Source organism: Galleria mellonella, unplaced genomic scaffold (genome assembly GCF_026898425.1).
Source record: "Galleria mellonella isolate WM207_F2 unplaced genomic scaffold, CSIRO_AGI_GalMel_v1 utg312, whole genome shotgun sequence".
In the NCBI taxonomy this organism is placed as follows: domain Eukaryota; kingdom Metazoa; phylum Arthropoda; class Insecta; order Lepidoptera; family Pyralidae; genus Galleria; species Galleria mellonella.
In genome coordinates, this window is record NW_026442074.1 from 9,212,288 (window position 1) to 9,235,662 (window position 23,375).

General features: G+C 32.0%; 1 protein-coding gene across 1 annotated transcript in view; it reads right to left on the reverse strand.

Moving 5' to 3' along the window:
- Positions 1-11,300: 11,300 nt before the first annotated feature.
- Positions 11,301-23,375, reverse strand: part of LOC113519132 (odorant receptor coreceptor) — a 28,358-nt gene continuing 16,283 nt past the window's right edge. The window contains exons 6-11 of the mRNA XM_052895961.1: positions 21,931-22,117; positions 21,135-21,351; positions 18,643-18,742; positions 16,130-16,234; positions 15,246-15,401; positions 11,301-14,648 (exon numbers count right to left, since the gene is read on the reverse strand). Coding sequence (XP_052751921.1) covers positions 14,598-14,648; positions 15,246-15,401; positions 16,130-16,234; positions 18,643-18,742; positions 21,135-21,351; positions 21,931-22,117 — 816 coding nt within the window. The 3' untranslated portion in view covers positions 11,301-14,597. The remainder of the gene's footprint in view (positions 14,649-15,245; positions 15,402-16,129; positions 16,235-18,642; positions 18,743-21,134; positions 21,352-21,930; positions 22,118-23,375) is intronic.

Here is a 23,375-nt window from a genome sequence, read left to right on the forward strand (position 1 = left end):
CCTTAGTGGCTTCTTACGACACCCACGGGAAAGGAAGGGGTGGCCCATTCTATGCTGGGGCACACACAGCGAAAATAGCGTACCGTCGCCTAATTATTCCTATTTTAACGATATCCGTTAACCCTGCAAAATAGCGACCCTTTTAAGCCACCCTCTGTTTATTTTGATCGTGAACGAACCAATAAAGGGCGCAATACTTACATAGTTAATACCTAGTTCGTGTCATAGTATTAACTGAATATCTTACTAGTCTTATCTTACTAATTTAATAAAAATGCTAAAAAAAAATAAAAAAATAACTGTATATTTGTTTATGTATTAATAGTTGTAGCACTTCAGCTGCCCGCTAATGACATGCTTTCTCACTGTACTGGGTTGACTGGAAGAGATCTCTGTCAGAGATAAGTCTATCCTGGCTCATAATATTTATAAATACATTATTTTATATGTAACTTAAAAGTGCAATAAAGAATATATATATCGAAAAAATCCACTTTTGTACAATATTCACCAGAGGGAGACTTTGTACAAATGTCGATTGCTTAGGTACCTCTGTCCCATTCGTGTTTCTACCGTTAAGCAGTAGTGTTTGCATTTACAGGGTACAGAGGAATAACACTTGACTCCTCAAGAATGGTAACGCATGAGGGGGGGTATCATGGGCGAAACAGTACACTCTGTTATGTCCATGGTACTGCTCATGTCTATAGGCGACGGTTACCACTTTCCATTAGATGGGCCGTCAGCTTGTTTGCCATTCTAAGTCGTATAAAAAAATCTCCCTCTGGTGGTAATTTACTGCTTTTCATACACAATTTCAAAGACAATGTTTATTGCTTTTTGAATAAATGACTAATAACTAATGCAACTAAACGATACGATTTATGTACATGAAAGATTTTAAAGAAAAAATTGTATGATGCCTCTAAGTAGATCCTAACACAATATTTTTTAGAATTTTTTTGTTTGTCTGTATATGCTTGTATCTTTGTTTCGGCATCATATAAAAACTACTGCACCAAATTGGATGCGGTTTTCATAATTGTATTCCCGAAGGTCTAACTTAAAATGCTGTGTATGTTTCATATATATATTTATATTTTGTATATTTTGTATACTGTTTCGCCCATGTTACTCCCCATGCGTTGCCATCCCTAAGGACTCAGGTGTTATTCCTCTGTACCCAGTAAATTCACGCCATTCAATTCATATTTAGTAGTATTTAAAAATGTTTCAATACTTTCTTGTATTATTGATGCCTACTCAAGACTTCCTATGCCACTGTCTTGGGTTGACTGGAAGAGATCTCTTTTAGAGGTAATTTCAACTCACATTATTTCTATTAATTGTTATTATTACTGTATTTCTGAAGACAATAAATATTATATCATCATCACTATCATTTCAGCAAATAACAGTCCACTGCTGGATATAGGCCTCCCTCATAGACTGCTATAAGGAACCGTCCTGAGCCACCTACATCCATTGACTCTCTTCAATGTATTTGAGGACGTCACTCCATCTAGTGGAGGTCGTCCTACACTGCATTTGCCCGTACGGGGTCGCCACTCAAGAACCTTTCGTCCTCATCGGTTTTCGGTTTTTCGAGCTATGTGACCAGCCCATTGCCACTATTATATAAATTACAAAATTACTAATATCGTTTATTACAGTGCTCCCACCGCCATCAGTCCCCCGACGCCCACTGTGTCCCTACTTCTTGGGTTCACGCTATTAATATCTTTAATATCCGTACTGGGTGTCCATAATACTACGTCACTGGAAGGAGTAATTGAGTTTATGGTAAGCGAAACGAAGGGTGTTTGCTAATTAAGAAACACAGCACACATGGATACGCAAATACACACCCACACACAGACTATATGGTTTAATACAGTGACCATCAAGCGAAGAAAGGTAAGGAATTAGTACACATCTATCTCGGCTGTCTAAGAAACCACTTGTTGACCGTGGAGTAAGTAATAAGAAACAGCGACTAAAACAAAAGTTGTTTTTTATAATACAGTGGGGCAAACGAGCACCTAGCTTGCCTAATAGTAAGTAACTACCGTCGATGAGCACTCGTAACACCAGAGGCATTGCAGGTGTGCTGCCGGCCTTTTAAAAAGGAATTTGCTCTTTTCTTGAAAGTTATAATGTTGTATCGGTTCAGAAATACCGCTGCTGGAAGTTAATTCGAAAGCAAGTTTGTGCGTGGAAGAAAGTGCTTTGAAACGTATGATGGAGAACCGCCACTCATTCAGATAGTTGGTTTGTGGTGAGTTGTACGATCATGTAGTAAGATTAGTAAATCCTACCAATTAGATGAAATGGATCCCAAATTTCATCATAATTAGTAAAGTTATTGCGTAATATGATATACAAAATATCGGCGAATTAAAAAATTTCTCTTTTTAACTGACTTCAAAAAGAAGGAGGTACTTAATTCGGTTGTATTATTTGTTTATGTTTATTAACGTTAGTTTGAAACCGATTTGTAAAATTCTTTTGTATCTAAAAGGCTATATACTTACAGATAAATGCCATAGAAATTTTATTAAATTGGTTTTGTCAAAATGAAACTTGGTTTTTTGTAGGACACAATCTTATATGATATCGCTTAAAAATAATTCAATTAAGGGAAATCAACGGCCATGATCGCCGTTCTGGCTCAAAGGATATCTCTGGCAATCCAACGCGGAAATGCCATAAGTGTCATAGGGACCTTTGGGTCGGGCACGGATCATAAATATTACTTTAACTGATTATTAATTTAATTTATTTTTTTATTACAATCGTAATATATATATAATGTATATCTTTATTAAAGGAAAAGCATATCGCTTATAAATTAAGCCACATTCCAGGTGAAAAGGCCGCGTGGAAGCCCATCATTCTTTGTAATGTTCCATTTGTAGAACGATAGCCTTTTATTGTCCATTCTACCGGCCTTTGTTCGTATTGTACCCACTACTAGCATATCGCAGGAACTAAAGCTTTTTTTCTTAGTCCATTGACTGATATTTGGGTTAAGTTGGGTTACTTCAGAGTTACTCGGCATTTATTTTAGCGATTTTTCTTCAGTAATGGTGCGCCGGTGTCGATCTCCACATTTGATTTCATAAGTAAATATGGATTCATTAGATCCATACATACAGGAATAAAATTGTATTTTAATATTAGTCGGTAGTCTCTTAATGGTTCATTTCTTGAGGAAGACTATAGGCTATTCGACATCACGATACGAGCATGAGCAAAACTGCGGGATACAGCTAGTATATGCATATTAGATTGTCCTATTTGTTCTCTCATGTGTTATGAATTATGAAAATAATTTCGCGTTCATAAAATGAGCGACGAATACATAATTTGAGAAAAAATTTGTGCCTCTAGTGAGAAAGGATATAAGTCATGTTGTACTCTTTTTCTTTTTCAACCGATTAAAAAAAGAAGTAAACTTTCGATTCATTTGTACTTTTTTATATTTCTTACTTCATAACTCCGTCAGTTGTAAACTGACTTGAAAAATTTATTGTTTATCTGAAAGAACGATATACTCTATAATATATATAGCAGACCAAACATAACAAACCACTTAGTCTCAAATGTCAAATATGTTTTTGTTTTTCAATTTTTTTCTTTATAATTATAATTCTTTTTCTAGTAGTTCATTTCGATTTACGACACGATTAAGTAACATTTCTTTTATTATATTAAAAAAAGTTATTAATGAAACACAATAGTTGTATTTCTCAACCGTTCTTCTCAACTGAAATTGCATTCCGAACTGGGCGGTAGATTAATAAAAAAATGACTATTCAAAAATGCTTATTATTAAGTTTACTTGAATAAAAATTATCTTTATTTATTTTTAAACGTTAAAAATGTTTAGATCCTTTCAGATTAAATAGTTTCCCTTCAATTATCAAATGGGACCTTTTTTACATGATAACAGTAATACATTGAACGGGTTAAATTAGGTACTATTCGATTATTTCTAAAACTATAAGATATACTTACATAGAAGCTGATAATTTTATATGAAAGACGACACAAAATGACTTCAAAACCAGTTATTAACGTTTTTAATTATCACATAACAAAAACGCTAGAATTTATAATAAAAAAAAGTATTTTTGGCTTTCCTGAAAAGTAACGATTTCGGATTGTACCGTTTCTCACTAGAGGCACAGAAATAGGTTTAGTCATCCGTTAATTTAACGTTAATATTGTTGTGTGCTCATCGACAAAGTACATAAATTACAATATTAATTATCTCGTCATAATCACAATTCGATCTTATTACAATCACAACAATTATCAACATTAATTATTTATTTCTTTACGAGCAGTATTTCGCGGCGTTACCCGCGTCACAGATAATATAATACTATTATTATTATTTCAGACGTTAAACGTCCTCTGTTAGATATAAGCCTATCCCATATGGGAAGTTTTTTCAGTAGTTGCCACGCTTGGCAGGCGGGTTAGTAACCGTTGTTAGACTTTTAGAATTATAATACTATACCCCATGTAAATTAATATATAAAGTATCTTATTTACTAAGTTAGGGCACAACCTGCTCGTGTACTGAATTTTATTAATATCCATTTAGTAGTTTTTGCGTGAAAGAGTATCAAACATTTATCTATTCATTCATCCATCATTACAAACCTTCGCATTTATTATATTAATAGGCGTGTGATCCCAGCATGGACTAAACCGTTCCTTTCTTTCTCGTGGGTGTTTTTTTTTTTTTTATTTAACTTAGAATAGCAAACAAGCTGACGGCCCACCTGATGGAAAGTGATAGCCGTCGCCTATAGACATGAGCAGTACCATGCACATAACAGAATATACTATTTCGCCCATGATACCCCCATGCGTTGCTATTCCTGAGGACTCAAGTGTTATTTCTCTGTACCCTGTAAATTCACGCCTTATCCCACCCTTCAAATCGAAACACAGCAAAGAAAACACATCTGCTTCACGGTTGAAATACGAATGGGACAGAGGTACCCAAACAAACGACTTGTATACAAAGTCTCCCTCTGGTAAAAGGGGTGTTGTAAGAAGCAGCTAAGTGTACTAAATGGATACCTGATAAGCATATCAAGTACTGGCAAAATCCTCCATTATGGATGTTTTTAACGGATGATAATGAAATGCTATCCGCGCCTGCATTTATGGTATACACTAGCGTGGCACCAGTGAGGGATGATAGGTGAGGATGAAGCAGGTCAGTTGGCCTATCATGTCTAACAATATATCAATCACAATAATTTCCAGAGGGAACCGCGTGGAGGACAACTAGATAGAGTATTTTGCTAGCAATGGGATGGTAATTTCCATTACTACCAATCCCCTCTCCCCCTTTGCCTTATGCGTTTTTTCTTTAATGGGTGATTATGAAATGGTAACCCCGCCTGCGCTATCGGTATACGCTGGCGGGGCACCAGTAAGGGATGACATGTGATGATGAAAGAAGGTCAGTTAGCCTATCGTGACGAATTCTACTAGAACTAATCACGATGGTTTCAATAGCAATGGGTTCATTAGACCCCATTACTAACAATCCCTTTCCCCCTCGCCTTATGGGTTAGGCACATATTCAGTAGTAAATAGTTAATGGCTGATATCACAATATAATCAAATTAATAGTATATATATCAGTACCTTATTATATCGAGCTATGAGAATTGTCGATGATCCCAGGCTCACAAGCGGTATCGAACCCTTAAGTCTTAGGAGAGATTTTGCCTCTGCATGTTCTACCGCTTGTACAACGGATTGTGCTCAGAGGAATTATTCAATATGATGCCTACGGCCACTGTCTATCATCGTACGGCTCACCATCGACAGGGAGTTCACCCTTATACCCTACAGCCTAAATGGTCGCGTACAACGCGGTTTCAGAGATGTTTTCTCCCACGAACACTCAGGTTATGGAATGAGCCCCCTGCCGAGGATTTTTCAAGAGAGTACAGCAAAGGCCGGCAGCACACCTGCAATGCAGCTGGTGTTGTGGGTGATCATAGGCGGTAGTCACTTACCATCAGGTGAGCCGCATGCTCGTTTGCCCCCTGTGTTGTAAAAAAAATGGGGTTCTTTAAAAGGGGGGTAATGAGGTTTCTTCAGGGTCTGCAACGCGCGCGTAATACCTCTGGTATTGCAGGCATTCATAGGCTACGGTAACCGCTTACCATCAGGTGGGACGTATGCTTGTTTGCCACCTCAGTGGTATAAAAAAAAACTGTGCTAATAATACAAACAGATACAAAATGGTAGAAAAAATGTACAAAAGGCAAGTTTAAACCTTAGTCTTTGAAAATGGCAACACATTAGAGATACTATGGACCTCATAGTATGCCCGGTGAAGTTAATGATGCTGTTCAAGTCTATAGGCGACAGTTGCAACTTACTATCAGGTAATCCGTTAATTTGTTTGTCATTCTATTATATTTATTATTTAAAAAAAAAATATTGAAACTTATTTATGAAGTTAATTAATTAATTAAATGGTTCAGAACGTTATCAATGATACTAATTGGAACCCGCTTGTAGTATATTGCATGTACATTCAATAGATTCCAATTAGTACAATATTCCTTAATTAATCACGATCATGGAATATCTTATTGAGTTTTATTTATTTATTTATTAATGCATGTATATGTGCCATGTGGTCCCGATATAGAATAGGACATATAGATAGACACTCTCGGAAAAGAAAGGGGTGACTCCTTTTCCGAGAGTGTCATAAAAGTCGACTATGGGAGAGCGAGGGATAACAGCAGCGTTCCTCTTAAAATATCTCCAAAGCTTAATTACAGTTGCCAATCCGCCTGCCAAGCATGGCAATTATTGGCAAAACCCCCTAAACGAAAGCTTATGTTCAGTTATGGACAATTAAATGCTGATATGGTGACATGTATGTGAATAAGGTGGACTTAATGCTAATAGCATTCTCCTCCAGTCAACCTTAGGGAAGTATTGGAATACTCGAATGAATTTCTAGTATTAATTAATATACATATACTAAAATTCACATAAATATACAAATAAATATATATATAAATAAAAAATACTTTCACATTTATAAGATATACTATATTCGTGGCAAATTTTCGATTTTAATAGAAATTTAAAGTATGGGCACATATATACTAAATGTAATATACATATATCTTATAAGGAAAGTGTATATATACGCCAATAAGTTACAACGCGAATTTAATTCTCTACCACTAATTATCTCGATTAATCCTGTGTTCTGTAAATTTGGTTGGTTCACAGCATTTTAAGTTTTAATTAAAATTTCACAGAGTGAAAATTTGAATAAGGCTGTACGATTTATTACGTTCAATATTAAATCTAAATCATTAGTAATCGTTTATTTGAATACTTTACTAAATCATAAAATTAAATATTTTTCTTGCAAAAAGATGAATCGATAAAAAAATTGTGTCTCCCGTACTAATTTGAATTTAAAACTTTACACGTTATGGTAGTAAGGAAAGCCAATTTTTTTTTTAATTTTTAACTCATATTTATCTTATAAATTATGGATGCTAATTATTTAATTTTTATTCTGTTCATATTTACTTAAATTTCGTATTGTAAATATTGATTCAATTTAATTCACGAAGTTATTTATGTACATTGGAAGTTTGTAGGCCAATAATATGATTTTTATTAATTTCAAAAAATAAAATGGTTTTTAAATCTTCAGAATAATTCTTAAAATTAATAATTTCTTTTTATACAACTTAGAATGGCAAACAAGCTGACGGCCCACCTGATGAAAAGTGGCAACCGTCGTCTATAGACATGAGCAGTACCATGGACATAACAGAGTAAACTGTTTCGCCCATGATACCCCCATGCGTTGCCATTCCTGAGGACTCAGGTGTTATTCCTCTGTACCCTGTAAATTCACGCCATTCAATTCATATTTAGTAGTATTATATTGTTATATATTATATTGTTATTGTGTCCACTGTTTATTGAGCTAAATAAAGAGAAAAAAAAAATTAAACCTATTAAAATCACTGTTGTTTAATGAAACAAAATGTAAGTTATTAGACTAATTAGAGTAGCAAATAAGTACGAAATTAGGGCACATGATGTAATAGTATTCATAAAGTTTATACTGAAACTTGACAATATTTGATTTATATAATGACACAGTTATTTACTGTCCACTGTCGAACGTAAGCTTCCCCTTTGAGAGAACTTTCCCTTCGAGATGCGACACTTCGAAGGTGAGTTAGAAACCGCAGTTAGGCTTTGGTGAGGTTTTAAGAGGGATGCTGCTGCCTGTTCCTCGATCATTAAGTTCTCTTACTTGCCTCTTACAACACCTACGAGAAAGAAAGGAGTGATCTATTCTATACCGGAACTACACGGCAAATTTTATTTATATATAGGGATAGAAAGAAAACAAATATTTCTAAAATATACTGTGATTTATTTAAGAACTTCATACATGTACAAAGAATTAAACAAATTGACTATAAACTAACATCACAAAGAATTGTTATTATAATTTTATGATATTTCACAATAATACAAGATTGTTTGTATTAAATTTAATTAAATTATTTATATCAATGATTAAAATACTGTCATTCATTTATTAGAAGAATTTGTAAAATTAATATAATTTAAAAAAATAACGATACAAAATTATTTAATTTAAAGAGATTAAAATATTGCGAATAATATTTATTCGAAAATATATAAAGCCTAATTTCTTTCCAAAACTGGTAGTGGAGACGGGTTTTACGACATTTATTTATTTACGATTTTTAAAAATTAGTATTTTTCAACTAATTTTATAATAAATAATATCACGACAAGATTTTAACACGTGATAAATAGACGTTTAAAAAATATCACTACTTTTGATAAGTGATTTTAAATAAATTTAATTTAGTTTTGTTTTCATTAAAAATATTCATGTATACTCATAACAATATTATTCATAGATAAATACTTTATAATTATATCTATATTTATTATATTTTATAGTATTGTAAAAAATATAAAAATTAAAATACAATATATTCAGTAATATGTTTAGAAACAATTTCGATCGATAAATTATTTTTAAAATTTTCTAACTTGTAGACATTTAATATATTAAATCTATCAACAATTAACACATAGATGTAATATATTATTAATAACGGCACATAAACTCTTCTTTATTTCTGCATAAGGTACAAAACAAGTGCATATAAAAATAGCTATGTAACTAATATTAAAAAGTGTGATGTAACAATGTTTGATAATTTACTCAATTACGCATAATGACCTGAATTGAATTGAGAATTGATTGTAGACTTACTTTCCTTAAATATTTTCTTCGTCTGCCCTGTCTAGACAAATTGTAAACGTTTCTATCAATAGAATAGATGGTTATCGCTCGCATGAGAAAGGAAAAGACATCAAATATTGTCGTCTCATTCTATCTCATTGATCCGTAAACGATAATGATTGTAACAATAAATTCTATTGCCACGTATCTAAGGGCTTTTTTATTCAACAAAATAAGTCTCGCCATACATTTTAATTTGCTCTAATAAACCCCTTACATTTGCATGCTACAACGCACACGTACTCGTATTGTGCTAGTACATGGGCCACACAAAGGAAAATTTTGTCCGCTAACAAAGCGTCCGTCCTCTACACAAACCTTAACGGCCGAATAGATTTGTAAGACATTATAGACAAAATTAATATATGTTTATTCTAAATAACGGGAGAAAAACACCAGTTGCAGCTATTTGATAATAATATCTTTAAAGTATATTTGTAAATTTTTCAAATTCGATGATAATACTTCTTACATTTAAATTCTTTCGATGATGTAATAATTGTTTATAAATATATATTGCTGTCTCAAAAATATATTTTCTTATCTAATGTTACAATAACTTATAAAAATAAACAATAATTATTATATAATTATTATTTTGTACTTCATTATTATCTATTTATCTATTAATGAAATCTGACACCATAAGGTTGCCTTCAAAATATTGTTTTCAACAATAAGGCTGCCTTATTGTTGAAAACAATATGTATTCTATAACATTATAATCGTTTACAATTTATGACTTTATAGGGAATGCGGTGGCATATCACTAATAGTTTTTTATATATTACACGATATATTTATTGATTTAAAACTGATTTTAATTATCTTAACAATTGATATGGTTCATGTAATTTTTAACATGATTTAAATACCTGGTATAGTATTATTGTTGTGTGTAAATGAAACATTGATATGATAAAACCTTAGATACACAACCAGAAATAAAAAAACGCAAATAAAATTATATTTAACTAAATTTTACACTCACTTTTAAACACTGAGCGACGTTAGTAGTCAAATGAGCCGGAATATTCTTACAAAGTTGTTAGTATACTACATCTACGTATGTAGTCAAAATAATTCGATTCCACTCATGTTATGATAACTATTTGTAAATAATACATATAACTATAAATATGAAATACTTTTAAAAGTTAGATAAATATGAATCTTAGTTTATATTTATATCAATGGTTACAATAAATACAATTTAACAACTAAAATTGGTCAGTCAAAACCGACAACAGCCCTGAGGCTTTGATTCAATGTAAAGTTGTGTCAAACACCAAAATCGTAGGTTCGGGGAAAGTTAGATAAAACTTCCAATTTTAATTATTAAAATGAACATTATTGTATCCTGAAAACATTGTGAAGTTCGCTAAATTTAAATTTAACATTTATTATTTTGTTAGCAATATTAATGTTTTAAGTAGTTTAATTTTTATTTTTAAACTGGAACTCGCTACGGCTACGCAGTTTTTTTTTTTTTTTTTTTTTAATAAAATACAGCCTATGTTAATAACTGATAATGTATTATAGCTTTTTTTTTATAACATAGTATGTGAACGAGCATGCAGCTAGCCTGGTGGTAAGTGACTACCACTGCCTTTAATCACCCGCAACACCAGATGCATTGCAGGTTTGCTGCCGATCTTTTATATAGGTGTAAGAATTTTTAAAATCGGTTAAGTATTTCAGTTAATCCATTAAAGACACAAAATGTAATCTTTCCTATTTATAAAATTAGTTTGAATAATAGCTTATTTATCTCTCATTATTAAAGCGCTAAAAATAAAAATCCATATATTTAGGATATCGTTATAACTTTTTGTAATTATCAATTATATTTGAAACAAAAGAGAATCTTTTTTTCTTGTTGTTTCGAATATAAATGTACAATAAACTTTATATAAACAATCAATGTGAATTGAGCCTTATATAGTTCGATTTACATACAAGAGGACTAGGTACAACGATCGTTTAGGGCCCCGAACGTGCCCGGTCCACTGCGCTTCAAAACAACAGTAAGCAGTATACGTATATAGTTTCGAATGTTGTACGAGAATATATGCAATGCATCAAATTACTATGCTGTTGTTTACAAACTGACAAAAATCTTAGATTACATAGATCAGTGTTTCTTAACCAGTGTCGCCAAATTGGATATATTTGTCACAATTTCGGGTAAAAAAATTTATGCTTGCGAAATTTTAAAGTTGCAATTGGTGTGCTTTAGAGGAAATAGTTTTGGTACTTGTAAAAACTATAGTGCTATATAAATATTATAAAATATACTACGTATAAAGATAACAAAACAGATAATGGAGTAATAAACGGAGAAGGAAAGATAAACTGAAAGTAGAAATGGAAGGAATAGTATATTTTTTGTTATTCTCATGCAACACACGGCAAAGCATATTGAAAAACTATATAAGTTTGTGATTGAGTAAAACTATATAAACTATATAAGTTCTGTTAACGATTTACATCAATTAGATTCAATCAATAAAAACAAATTTTTGATGTTTGAGTACAAATAAAAATTTGCATCTGGCAACTCTGTTTTTAATCTGTGATCCGCGGATCACTAATGATTCTTGGAAATACCTAAAGTAGTCCGCGAAGCCATCCGAAAGAAATTAAACAAGCGAGAATTTCGGCACTCCGCCAAATTTGCAATATGATTAGAACAATAAATGCACACCATAAACATAGATTTACCTGTGTTTTATTTATAGAATAGATAAAACATACCAGTATTGTCATGTGAACTGTTTGGAATTAAGAAAAATAGTGGTCTATGGCAAAGGAAAAATTAACAAATACTTCGGTAAAAATTGATCAACTTTTTTTATCTATGTGTACAGAAATTAGGATACGAAAATATTATTCCTACGTATGTGAGAGAAATTTATATTATAAAGAATAAATAGAAAAATATAAAGAATGAATTTCTTACGAATAAATTTGAAAGAACGAGATAAACAAAGGATAATATTATATTCACAATTATGCCTATCTTCAGTGATTACTTTTATTTATATCTGAATGTAAGCTTATAATATGTTTTCATTGTCAAAGTCAGAGAAAATGGCCGCCATCATAATTAATATATGTATATTAATTTATGAATAATATATACATATGTTTATTTATATCAGAAAAAAATAGTTATAATTTAAATTATAACTAAAACAACCTGTAGACTCTTGAAATAAATTCCAATAGATCAATATTGGAATTGAGACGTTTTGAACTCTCGAATTGCAACACTAGCAACACAATAGTTCCATATTGTTTGGATACATACATATTAATGTAACTTGCCAATACAAACTATTACAAACCGATCTCAATTCTAACCTAATTTCTAATTGTTATTTCAAAAGAGCAATACAAAATTGTTATTGGCAATAGACAGGATTGATAACAATATTAAATTTAATAGTAGACCTGCTGATTTGATTTGGAAATCTTTCAATCAAATTTCTTGTCAAATTGAAAAATGCGTATTATTTTGTCGATCTTCAGTCGGCCAAAGTGACGTTTAGTTGACAAAATTTTGTCTTTTTTCACAAACAATTCTCTATCTATATAATCTAAGACTTAAATGTAGTGCAAAGCATATGGACCTAGAGCGCCAAAAAAATATTGACAGACTTTATATTTTACTGTCAATAATATACTGAATTGGATGTTACAAAATAAGATTAGAATGTCACCACTCTTTTTCATCCTCAAGAAGTAGTACTATACTCTCTGCCTCTACTAATCGTGTAAGGGTAATGCTCTCTGGGGTCAATAATTGAGATCGTCTTCGTTGTATACGAAAACCTTTAACATAGCTTAAAAATGCTTACTAAGTCATCATTCATGAGTGAGAGGTCTAGGTCCTTCAATGAAACTTATAAAAAAGATGATACCACTCACACACGACGGCAATAATGCTAGAGACTGGGGGAAAGTCGCCCCCAATGATGATCTTGGAGCAAAGAGGTCCCTGCTGAAGTCCTTTAAGGAAGGCTGAGAAGACCGTACGATTCGATTCATAATACACGAAGGCCTCTGATATGGTTTAATGATCCAAACATAAAATTGAAAATTCGAAGGCTTACACTGGGATTCGAACCACAGTCATACCAATACATTACATATACATAATTTTTCACGTTCACTCATTATCACGTCGATTGTTAAGACAGATTGTAAGACGTACAAGGTGAAATCTTATAAATTACAAACTTTTCCCAAAAAAAAAAAAAAAAAAAAAAAAAAAAGAGCAAGAAACCACAAAAATGTGTTACCTACTCCTGGAGGAGACTTTTGTCCAGCCGTGGAACATCATGAGTTAGTCATCATCATCATTTCAGCTGTTAACTATTCACTGCTGAACATAAGCCTTCCCCATAAGAAGAATTTTGCCAGTAGTTGCCACGTTTGGCCGCCTAGCAACTACGTGGTGTTTGTTGGTTGGTCATGAGTTAATAATATCTCTTTTTGACTAGAATTTCTTTGCGAAACAAGTTTAAATTCACTGATAGAATGCATTCTTAAAAGAATAATAATGTGCCGCATCTTCTTGTACATATATAAAAGCAATGCCATACATAGAATTTATTTTCGCAATTCAGACTTAGTATACGAGTATATATAATTACGTATAAGTATATATATAATATTTCTTAAAAGACTTGCCGCTTTATTAAAAAAATAAACTTAAATAAAAACTGATTAAAATAGGTTTGTAGGACACCAATCTATTTTAATAATTACATATGCTGTTTTTTTCTCTCTTTTAGATTAAGAATTTAGTGCAGAAGTTAGAGACGAATCACTTCAATAGTTAAAATAGGTTTTGAGACAAGAAAATAAGAGAGTAATTGTATAATCTATATTAATATAATCTGTTTTAATAGAACTTAATCAAAATTTAAATAATGTAGATGTTCTAAATAATGTTCGAATAGAACTAGAAATAAAAAATCAATTAATCGATTAAATCTTTCGATTCGTTACTAATTTCATCATAAATGTTTCAGTGATGATTCAACAAAACTCTGTAACATTTTCATTAAATTCTATTGAAACAGAATATACGTCTGAATAAACTTTGGTATAATCTCTTAACCGTAATCCGAATACATTCAAGTCCTTAAAGGACCACCTGCAACAGTGTAGAGCTAGTACCAACACAGACGATAAAACTTTTTATCTACTTCAGTTGTACCAACACCATGAAATAAGTTACGACTGCACCGAGCACCTGAAACATAAACGTGGTTTAACATGCGATTATTGAAGGTTCTAGGTTTTAACTGATTAAAAAAATTTTCTTTGAAAATGACTGTTTTTATGAAATAAGGTGAGTGTGGCTCCGTTTGCGCTATTGGTAAATTGCTGGCAGAATACCAGTGATAGTATAAGTGAGTATGAAGTTATACTATATTGACCAATAATGCTGAATTTAGCTAGAATTAACCAGGATAGTTTCTAGATACGACTAAGTTGAGGTCGACCTAATAATCTCGATGGAAGAAGAAATTGTTAGTAATGGAGATTAGTAACCCCATTGCTAGCAATAAATCCTATCAGGTTGACCTTCCGCGGTTTCCCCCGAAAACCATCGTGATTCATTTATTGTTGAATTCATCACGATGGGCTGACTTACCTGTCCCATCCTCACCCTTATATTACCCCTTACTGGTGCCCCAACAGCGTACACCGATAGGCTGAAAGTTATGCTTTTTATGGCAAGTTACACAGTTCATTCATGTATATATTTTACATATACTGTATCTCAGCTTATATATAGTCATAATGGGTATCACTATGACCATTAATAGGTAATTTTAATACTTACAGAAGCAAAGAGATCCAATGATACAGTGAAGAATTTGGCTCCGGATATGCTCATCGCCTTTTGACATTGTTGACAGACGATTTGAACGAATGTTTTAGCTTCTTCGGAGCCATCATACCACTGGCAGGAGTAGGCTGCCTCCATCACTGACGAGCTCTGATCAAGAAGAAAATATTAGTTCCACACAACGCAAAATACTCTGGACTTTTTATAATATACTAGCGACCCGCCTCGGCTTCACACGATGCAATGCTGATACTAAATATACCTACCTAGATAGACATATATCATCGCGGACTTTTTTGTTGACCTTTTTAAGGTGTACAATACTGTAGTACATTATTTTGATTTATCTCGTGAGGTTCAGCCAGCGATGCAATGTAAGCGCAAAACAATGTGTTTATTTACGACATCACATTAGAAACCTCTATATTTATCAGTGTTTCTCTACAATATTATTCCTGTATTATACATATAAACTTTCCCCTTGAATTACTTTATCTATTGAAAAAACCGCTTCAAAATCCTTTGCGTAGTTTTAAAGATTTAAGCATACATAGGAACGGACAGACAGCGACAGCGACTTTATTTTATACTATGTAGTGATGATAATTATATATCAGCCAATAACTGCTCACTGTTGAACAAAGACCTATCCCCAATGGGAGGTTTTACCAGTAGTAATCACGCTTGGCAGGCAGGTAATGTTTTAATAAGGACGCATCTGCCCATCCTCTGATCTAATGGTCAAAGGCAATTAAAGGAACTTAATAGTTCCGTTAGTCGCCTCTTACGACACTCACTAGGAAGGAAGGGATGGCCCATTTTAAGGGCCACACTACAAATTCTATTGTAGTGTCTGTCTAGAAATAAATAATACGTACCTCTTCAATAAGTCGATTTCCAAATATACAGAAGTGAAACACCTGGCCCAATGTATAGGTGAGGTAACCGAGTGTACTGAACGCGTATACATTAACACCATCAATCTAAAACAGTAAGTAATTTTTTTAATGGACGCTAAAAACTAGTACTATAGTATCTATAGTACTATAGTATCTATAGTACTATAGTATCTATAGTACTATAGTATCTATAGTACTATAGTATAGTAGTCTGCAAATTTGCAGTCGTTAACTTTAGAAATAGGTAATGACCTCTAGATTATCTTCTCTCTATTCGATTGATTCTTCATTTGATAAATTAGCATTTTTTATTTATGTATATATATATATATATATATATATATATATATATATATATATATATATATATATATATATATATAATTTTATGTTAATTTGTTTTTTTTGTACCTATAATTATATATATTTGTTCTAGTATTAAGGTACATGTTTAATATATATGTATAGGGTTATATATTGTATATAGTTAATAATTTTATTTTATGAATTTACTGGGTACAGAGGAATAACACCTGAGTCTTCAGGAATGGCAACACATGAGGGGTATCATGGGCGATACAGTATACTCTGTTATGTCCATGATACTGCTCATGTCTATAAGCGAGGATTACCACTTTCCATCAGGTGGGACGTCAGCTTGTTTGCCATTCTAAGTTGTATAAAAAAAAAACAGACAAAACTCATAATGGGTGCCTTAACTGTAGATATGCCAGTAAGGTTACTATACAAGATGGGTCTATCCTCGGACACGCTGTGCAGAATGTGCGGTGAGAAATCAGAATCGAAACATTTGATGTGGAACTGTCATTCGTTGGCAAGTATACGTATGAGTCTACTGAGAATGGCTTATCCAAAGCCAGGAGACTATAGATATCTTAAACTGCGCGATAACGTAAAGATTAGATTCTATAAAATGATGGTATAAGGCAGGGAGAAGCACAAAAGATCTCAATGGGTCGATATGTATTGCCTTAACGGGTTCCATACGTGAATAAAAGATTAGTAGGATAATGGGATAATAACCTCGCCGGATTTATTTCTTTTTGTTGGTGGGGTAATTAAGGAGTGATAAGTGAGGATGTAATTAATTCTGAATTAAGCAATGGGGTTATTAAGCCCTATTATTAACAATCCGCTTCTCCCCTATACATCACCATATTTTTTTAATAGATGATAATGGAATGGTAACTCCGCCTGCGCTAATGGTATACACTGGTGAGGTACCAGTGAGGAATGATAGGTGAGAATGAAAAGGCAGGTCAGTTAGCCCATCGTGATGAACACACCTGGAATTCAGCACCATGTTTTCCAGGAGGAACTACGTGGAGGTCGACCTGATAGCGTATATTGCTAGCAATAGGATTGGAAGTTCGCATTACTGATAACCTCTTCCCCCACACATATTGCAAATGGATTGTCAACAGATTTGTATATATTACTTGGAAATCCTAAAGTGACACCCTCTTTTGTTTTAACCCTTCCCAGGGTCAAGCTTTACTTAAAGAGAATTATTTTATTCAACTTTTCCCAGGGTTTTTAGTCGCCTACATATTTTTATTTTTGCACTGAAAGGGCCGGAATTCGTGTCTCACCCACAAATCGCATTTGGCAAGTTTCTTTATGGAGTCGAGATTACAAGGTTGACCCGAAATCGGCTTAGTACCGTCATTTGTCAATATTTACGAACCGAACCCTCTATTTTTTGAGTTCTTTGTGCTATAAACATTTCTTTATAATTTCTTCTGCGATAAGTATTTTAATTTTAAATCATTTTAGTAATTTTAAGAGAATTACTGTAATACGTACGTACGATGGTATAATTTCGTTTTCAAAATAAGGCATTAATTTTTAAAAGGGGACAAATTGTATTTAAATATCATCTTTCATCTCTGAAATTATCATTAAAAACGGTTAAGTTGTTTAGCAGTGAAAAGTAAATAAACAGCTAGACTTGGACACTTTTACATTTATATATATGTATATAATATAAGTATGTATTTTGACCAATTTGTAAATGTTCAAAGATATAATTAAAGATTGTGTCCCATAAAAGAAACCGACTTCATTTGTAACAAATCCATGAATGAAAAAATGTTGATCTAAAAATGTAACTGCTGAACCGTTTTTGATAAAAATTTTGTGGGACCAATCCGTAAATATATTTTTATTTATTTATTTAATACTTTATTGTACACACCAGTTATAAGAATATGACAGAGGCAATCAAATGTACAAAGGCGAGCTTAACTCTAATAGAGTTTTCTTCCAGCAACAATGGAAAGGAGCATCAATGTCAACGGATAAAGGAGCGTACAATATTGTGACAATTTTTAAACAGACAAAATATATCTTTCTAGATAAAAAAAAAGTAGTTTTCGAATCGGTTTAGAAGTAACGTAGTTCCGTGAGAACAAATATAAAAAAAAAAACAGAATTGAGTACTTTCTACTTGAAGTTGGTTAAAAATGTACCTTGGTAGCTTGATAAGCCAGTAGTGTGAGGGTGATCGTCGAAATCAACATGTGAAACAGTAGAGCTGTACCATAAGTGTCTCCTATGGAAGCTACTAATCTGAAAAATTAAAATTATATTATTTTTTACTTATTAAATTTAAAAAAATTCATCATTATAATTAATACCGTTTAAAGTTTCGTAAATATAGACATAAAATATTTTATTTATTTATATACTTTTGTACATTCACTTATAGTATAGATATTAGGTTATAACAGAAATGTAAACAGGCGGACTTATCTCTTAAAGGGTTTCTTCCAGTCAACTTTGAAAATCCGAAAGGAGAAAGTGTCTACAGGGTTTGTATGTAGGGCATAATGGTGTAACAATATTGATAAATTATTACTAGCTATATACTTAGTAACAGAGTATAGACAAATAAAATTATAAATATACAGATATATACTATATATATGTATATTAATATGTATATATATACAGTAGATACATATAAAATATAAATATATGTAAACACAGCATATCTATTATACATATAAATAACTCAACCATCAATTGTATTGTAAAATCTTTTTGTTTCAGTTTTGAAGGCATGAACAGTGCATTTTAAATGTATAATTTAAAATTATTCCACAAAAAACTGACTTCAATTGTAACAAACCCAATTATTTTGATTTAAAAACTGGCCACTGAATTTGTTTTGATAAAATTTCTGTGAGACCAATCTGTAAGTATTACTGTTCAAAGTTATAATCTCCTTCTTTTGAAGTCGGTTAAAGTAGGAGGTTCTCAATTCGGTTATATTTTTTCGGTTGTACGTTTGTTACCATATAACTCCGTCATTTCAAGATACAGATTGATTCCACAGAAATTCTATCAAAATCAGTCCCGCAGCTTAGTTTGTAGATTCAAAAAACTATTTTTGTCAGAAAAATTGGTATTTTGTGGGGCACAATTTTTAATTTTTAACCAATTGAAAAGTAACTCACTTTAGACCAGAAAAAATTAGCTGTCAGATTGTTGGCTTGCTAAGTATCATAAAAAAAACTAATCGAGCATTCTTAACAAAAATACTTTTAAGTAGGTTATCTTTTACTTTTTTTAACGTTTGCGTTTTCAAGTATTGTTATATTTATTACTAAGTTTAACTCCCTCAATAATTCAATAATCAACCTTTTTTATCTATTTATAGCAATTTATTTTTATTTTTAGTACTTTTTAAATATCAAACATAGTTACTGTTTCTTGATAACAATAAAAAAAGTTAGACAATTGTATAAAATTGAAAACTTTTCATAGAAATAAACTATAATAATACTCAAAATTCTTAGTAACACATTTAAAAATATTTATATAAAAAGCTACAATTAAATAAATCGATACGTTGCCATTGATCGAAGTCTTTTTGTAAGAAATGTTCAATAAAAGACAACTGTCGTCACTCTCACACTTGGATGTGACAAGGACATGGGAAAATATGGCTGATCGATCAAATAACCCATAATTTAATGTATATTACTATGTAGATACAAGTAGACTTAATTGATGCAAGTACTTCTCCTTTATTAAGTAGACTTAATGAAGGTATATATATATATATATATATATATATATATATAAAAGTGTATAATATCCTTTTTTATAAAAAAAGAATTATTAAAATCGGTTTATAACTGATACAGTTATCATCATCCTCATCATATCAGCCTTTATCTATCCACTGCTGAACGTAAGCCTCCCCCTTAAGAGGTTTTGGCAGTAGTTGTTTGTTTTTGTTGTTGCCACGCTAAGCAGGCATTGATTTTTTTTATACAACTTAGAATGGCAAACAAGCTGACGGCCCACCTGATGGATAGTGGTAACTGTCGCCTATAGACATGAGCAGTACCATGGACATAACAGAGTATACTGTTTCGCCCATGATACCCCCCATACGTTGCTATTCCTGAGGACTCAGGTGTTATTCCTCTGTACCCAGTAAATTCACGCCATATCCCACCATTCAAACCGAAACACAGCCATGCAAACACATCTGCTTCACGGTAGAAACACGAATGGGACAGAGGTACCCAAGCAATCGACTTTTGTACAGTTTCCCTCTGGTGATTGATTGCTTGATTGACGCATTATAATAATATAAATAAATAATTTATTTGCTCGAAATGTGATATAAATGGTAATAAATAATAATGAGCTACACATTTCGCCTTATCTAAAGGCATGCAAAATTTTGTCTCAGCACATGCTAGTCAGTCGTATAGGAAGGTCAAGAATATGGCCTGGGATAGAACTGGCTGGAAGAAAATGCATGAATTAGTTGCAACGACAAAAGGAAACTCTTAAATGAAAAGAATAAGACATGCTAGTTACTTTTTAGTCAGATAGTGACATTGATACAGTTATAAAGTAACAAATATAAAAAATAGTACAACAGAATTGAAAAACTCTTTTTTGAAGTCGGTTGAGAAATAGAAAAGTTTAAGAACCAAACCTCACAACGTGCTTGTGTCTTTCCACCCAGTACTTGATAGCAGATCTAGCGAGCATCTCTTGTTTTTGAGTCAAACCATTGGGGTTATTCGGAGTTGGTTGACCAAATGTCTGTAGCTTGCCTCCCGCTCCTCGCAGGGTTATACCGAAGTCCTGCTGAGTCGAATATATACCGCGGATATCCAAGTCCACAGGGTCTGGGACCTTTTCAGATTTCTCTGTTGGAATTGATTATTTAAATTGATTTTTTTTAAACAAGAAAGTCTGGTTTTCGTGGATGAATTATTTTTGATGTATTTTACTGAACTAGATGTTATGTTGCAAAGCTTAACTCTTTTTTTGATTTGATTGACCACTACAATAGTATCAGATGTTCCTAATTATATACTGTATTCCTAGATTATATAGATATTGATCTCATTAAGACCCCTCATTTATTTTTTTCTTAAATATATCCCATATAAGTACAGTCATGTAGTCACAGTTTTATTATAGTTGTAAGATGTCGGATGATACAAATAAAGTGTAAGAGTACAGCGGATCTACCATGAAATGAAAGTCCGAAGACTCAATTTCGTGTTTTTATTTATACCAAAATTGAACCAATAAATAGATTTTAACATTTCATTCGTCATACATCCTATCATAAACATCAAAAGGAACAATATTTTAACATTTTTAATATTTCCAAACGGCATGTATTATGTAATTTTAACATCAAATTTCTGTTTCGTTTGGCTCCGAAATTTCGGAAAACATTTCACGGTAGGCCCTCAGAATATATTATCTTGACTAACCTGTAGACGAAGCTCTAAACAACTCTGCGGTATTAGGCCTGTAAGTATCCAAGGATGCGCTCAATTCCATTAAAGGTTTCATTATAGCTTTCAGATGCTGAAGTTGTTCACAGGCGAAGATGAGCCATGAACAAAACATCACATCCAATAAATTCGCTATGGCCATAGAGAATAGAAGCCAGTATATCTGTGGAAAAATATTACGTCTATTTTATTGAATGCTTTTTTTTATTTCCACCCCGACTAACAAGCTTGCCTTTGTTCTTTTTTTTTAATAAAATACAGGACTTGTTACTCGTAGATCATGTGGTTTCCTACAGGTGAAATAATATTTAAAATTAGTTAAATACTTTTTATTGTCGTTGTTGTAAAATCTTAATTGTACATAATTTACATTGGACACATATAAAATATTTAATTTAAAATATCCTAAAGAAGAATCTCTTACAAAAGCTGAAAGAAAACTATAGAATTTTCGAGGGTAAAAACTGTACAGTTAAAGATAGACTTAATAATACCTAGTTAAAATTAATCATATAAAATGATAATGAGTGATTTTTTGAGTTTGACAATTGCAGAAATCTTTTCTTTTTATAATATTAGTTTAAATGCGGTTGTAATAATCAATAATATGATTAGAGAGAAATGTAATTTAAAAGAGGATGTGGTAACTAGGAACTTATAAAAAGAACAAGGTTTCAATTCAATTGAATTCAATTATTTAGTTATTAAAGGTAAAGAATCAACATGAACCCTGGAAGGGCACAGCAATCTCATTAATAAATATTACATAAAATACATAATTACATTTTTATATTATATATATGTATAGTCGATTAACACAAAATAATAAAACATTATTACATTAAAACGAAACAAAAAGGTACAAATACATTTTTTTTTTATTTTTTGTATGTTGAGGGGATGTAAGCGGATTTGCAAAGGAATAATAATTGGATAAGTCGGCTGAGGGAATTTTCATATCACTGTAAACGGTGATATCGTTTATAATGGCCAAATTAGAAACACGCGAAACAGATGAGCTTGCACAATGAAATGCATAAATTCTAATAGTAGTTTTTTATTATAATATAGAAAAAATCTAAAAAATATTCTAAGAAAAAAATTTAAAGAATCTTGCCAGTAATTGCCACACTTGGCAGGAGGATGGGCAACCTCAGTTAGGCTTTGGTAATATTTTAAGAGAAACGCTGCTACCCATCCCGCGCCTCCCCTTAGTCGCCTCTTACGACACCCACGGGAAAGGAAGGGGTCATCCATTTTATGCCAGAACCACACGGCAATAAGAAAAAAAAGTATAATAATAATTAAAAAAAAAAAATCAACGACAATGAATTTACCTTTTCAAACGACTTTCAAAAAAGAGAATGTTCTCAATTCGGTTGTTTTTTTTTGTGCTTATTATCTCACAACTCCGTCATTTA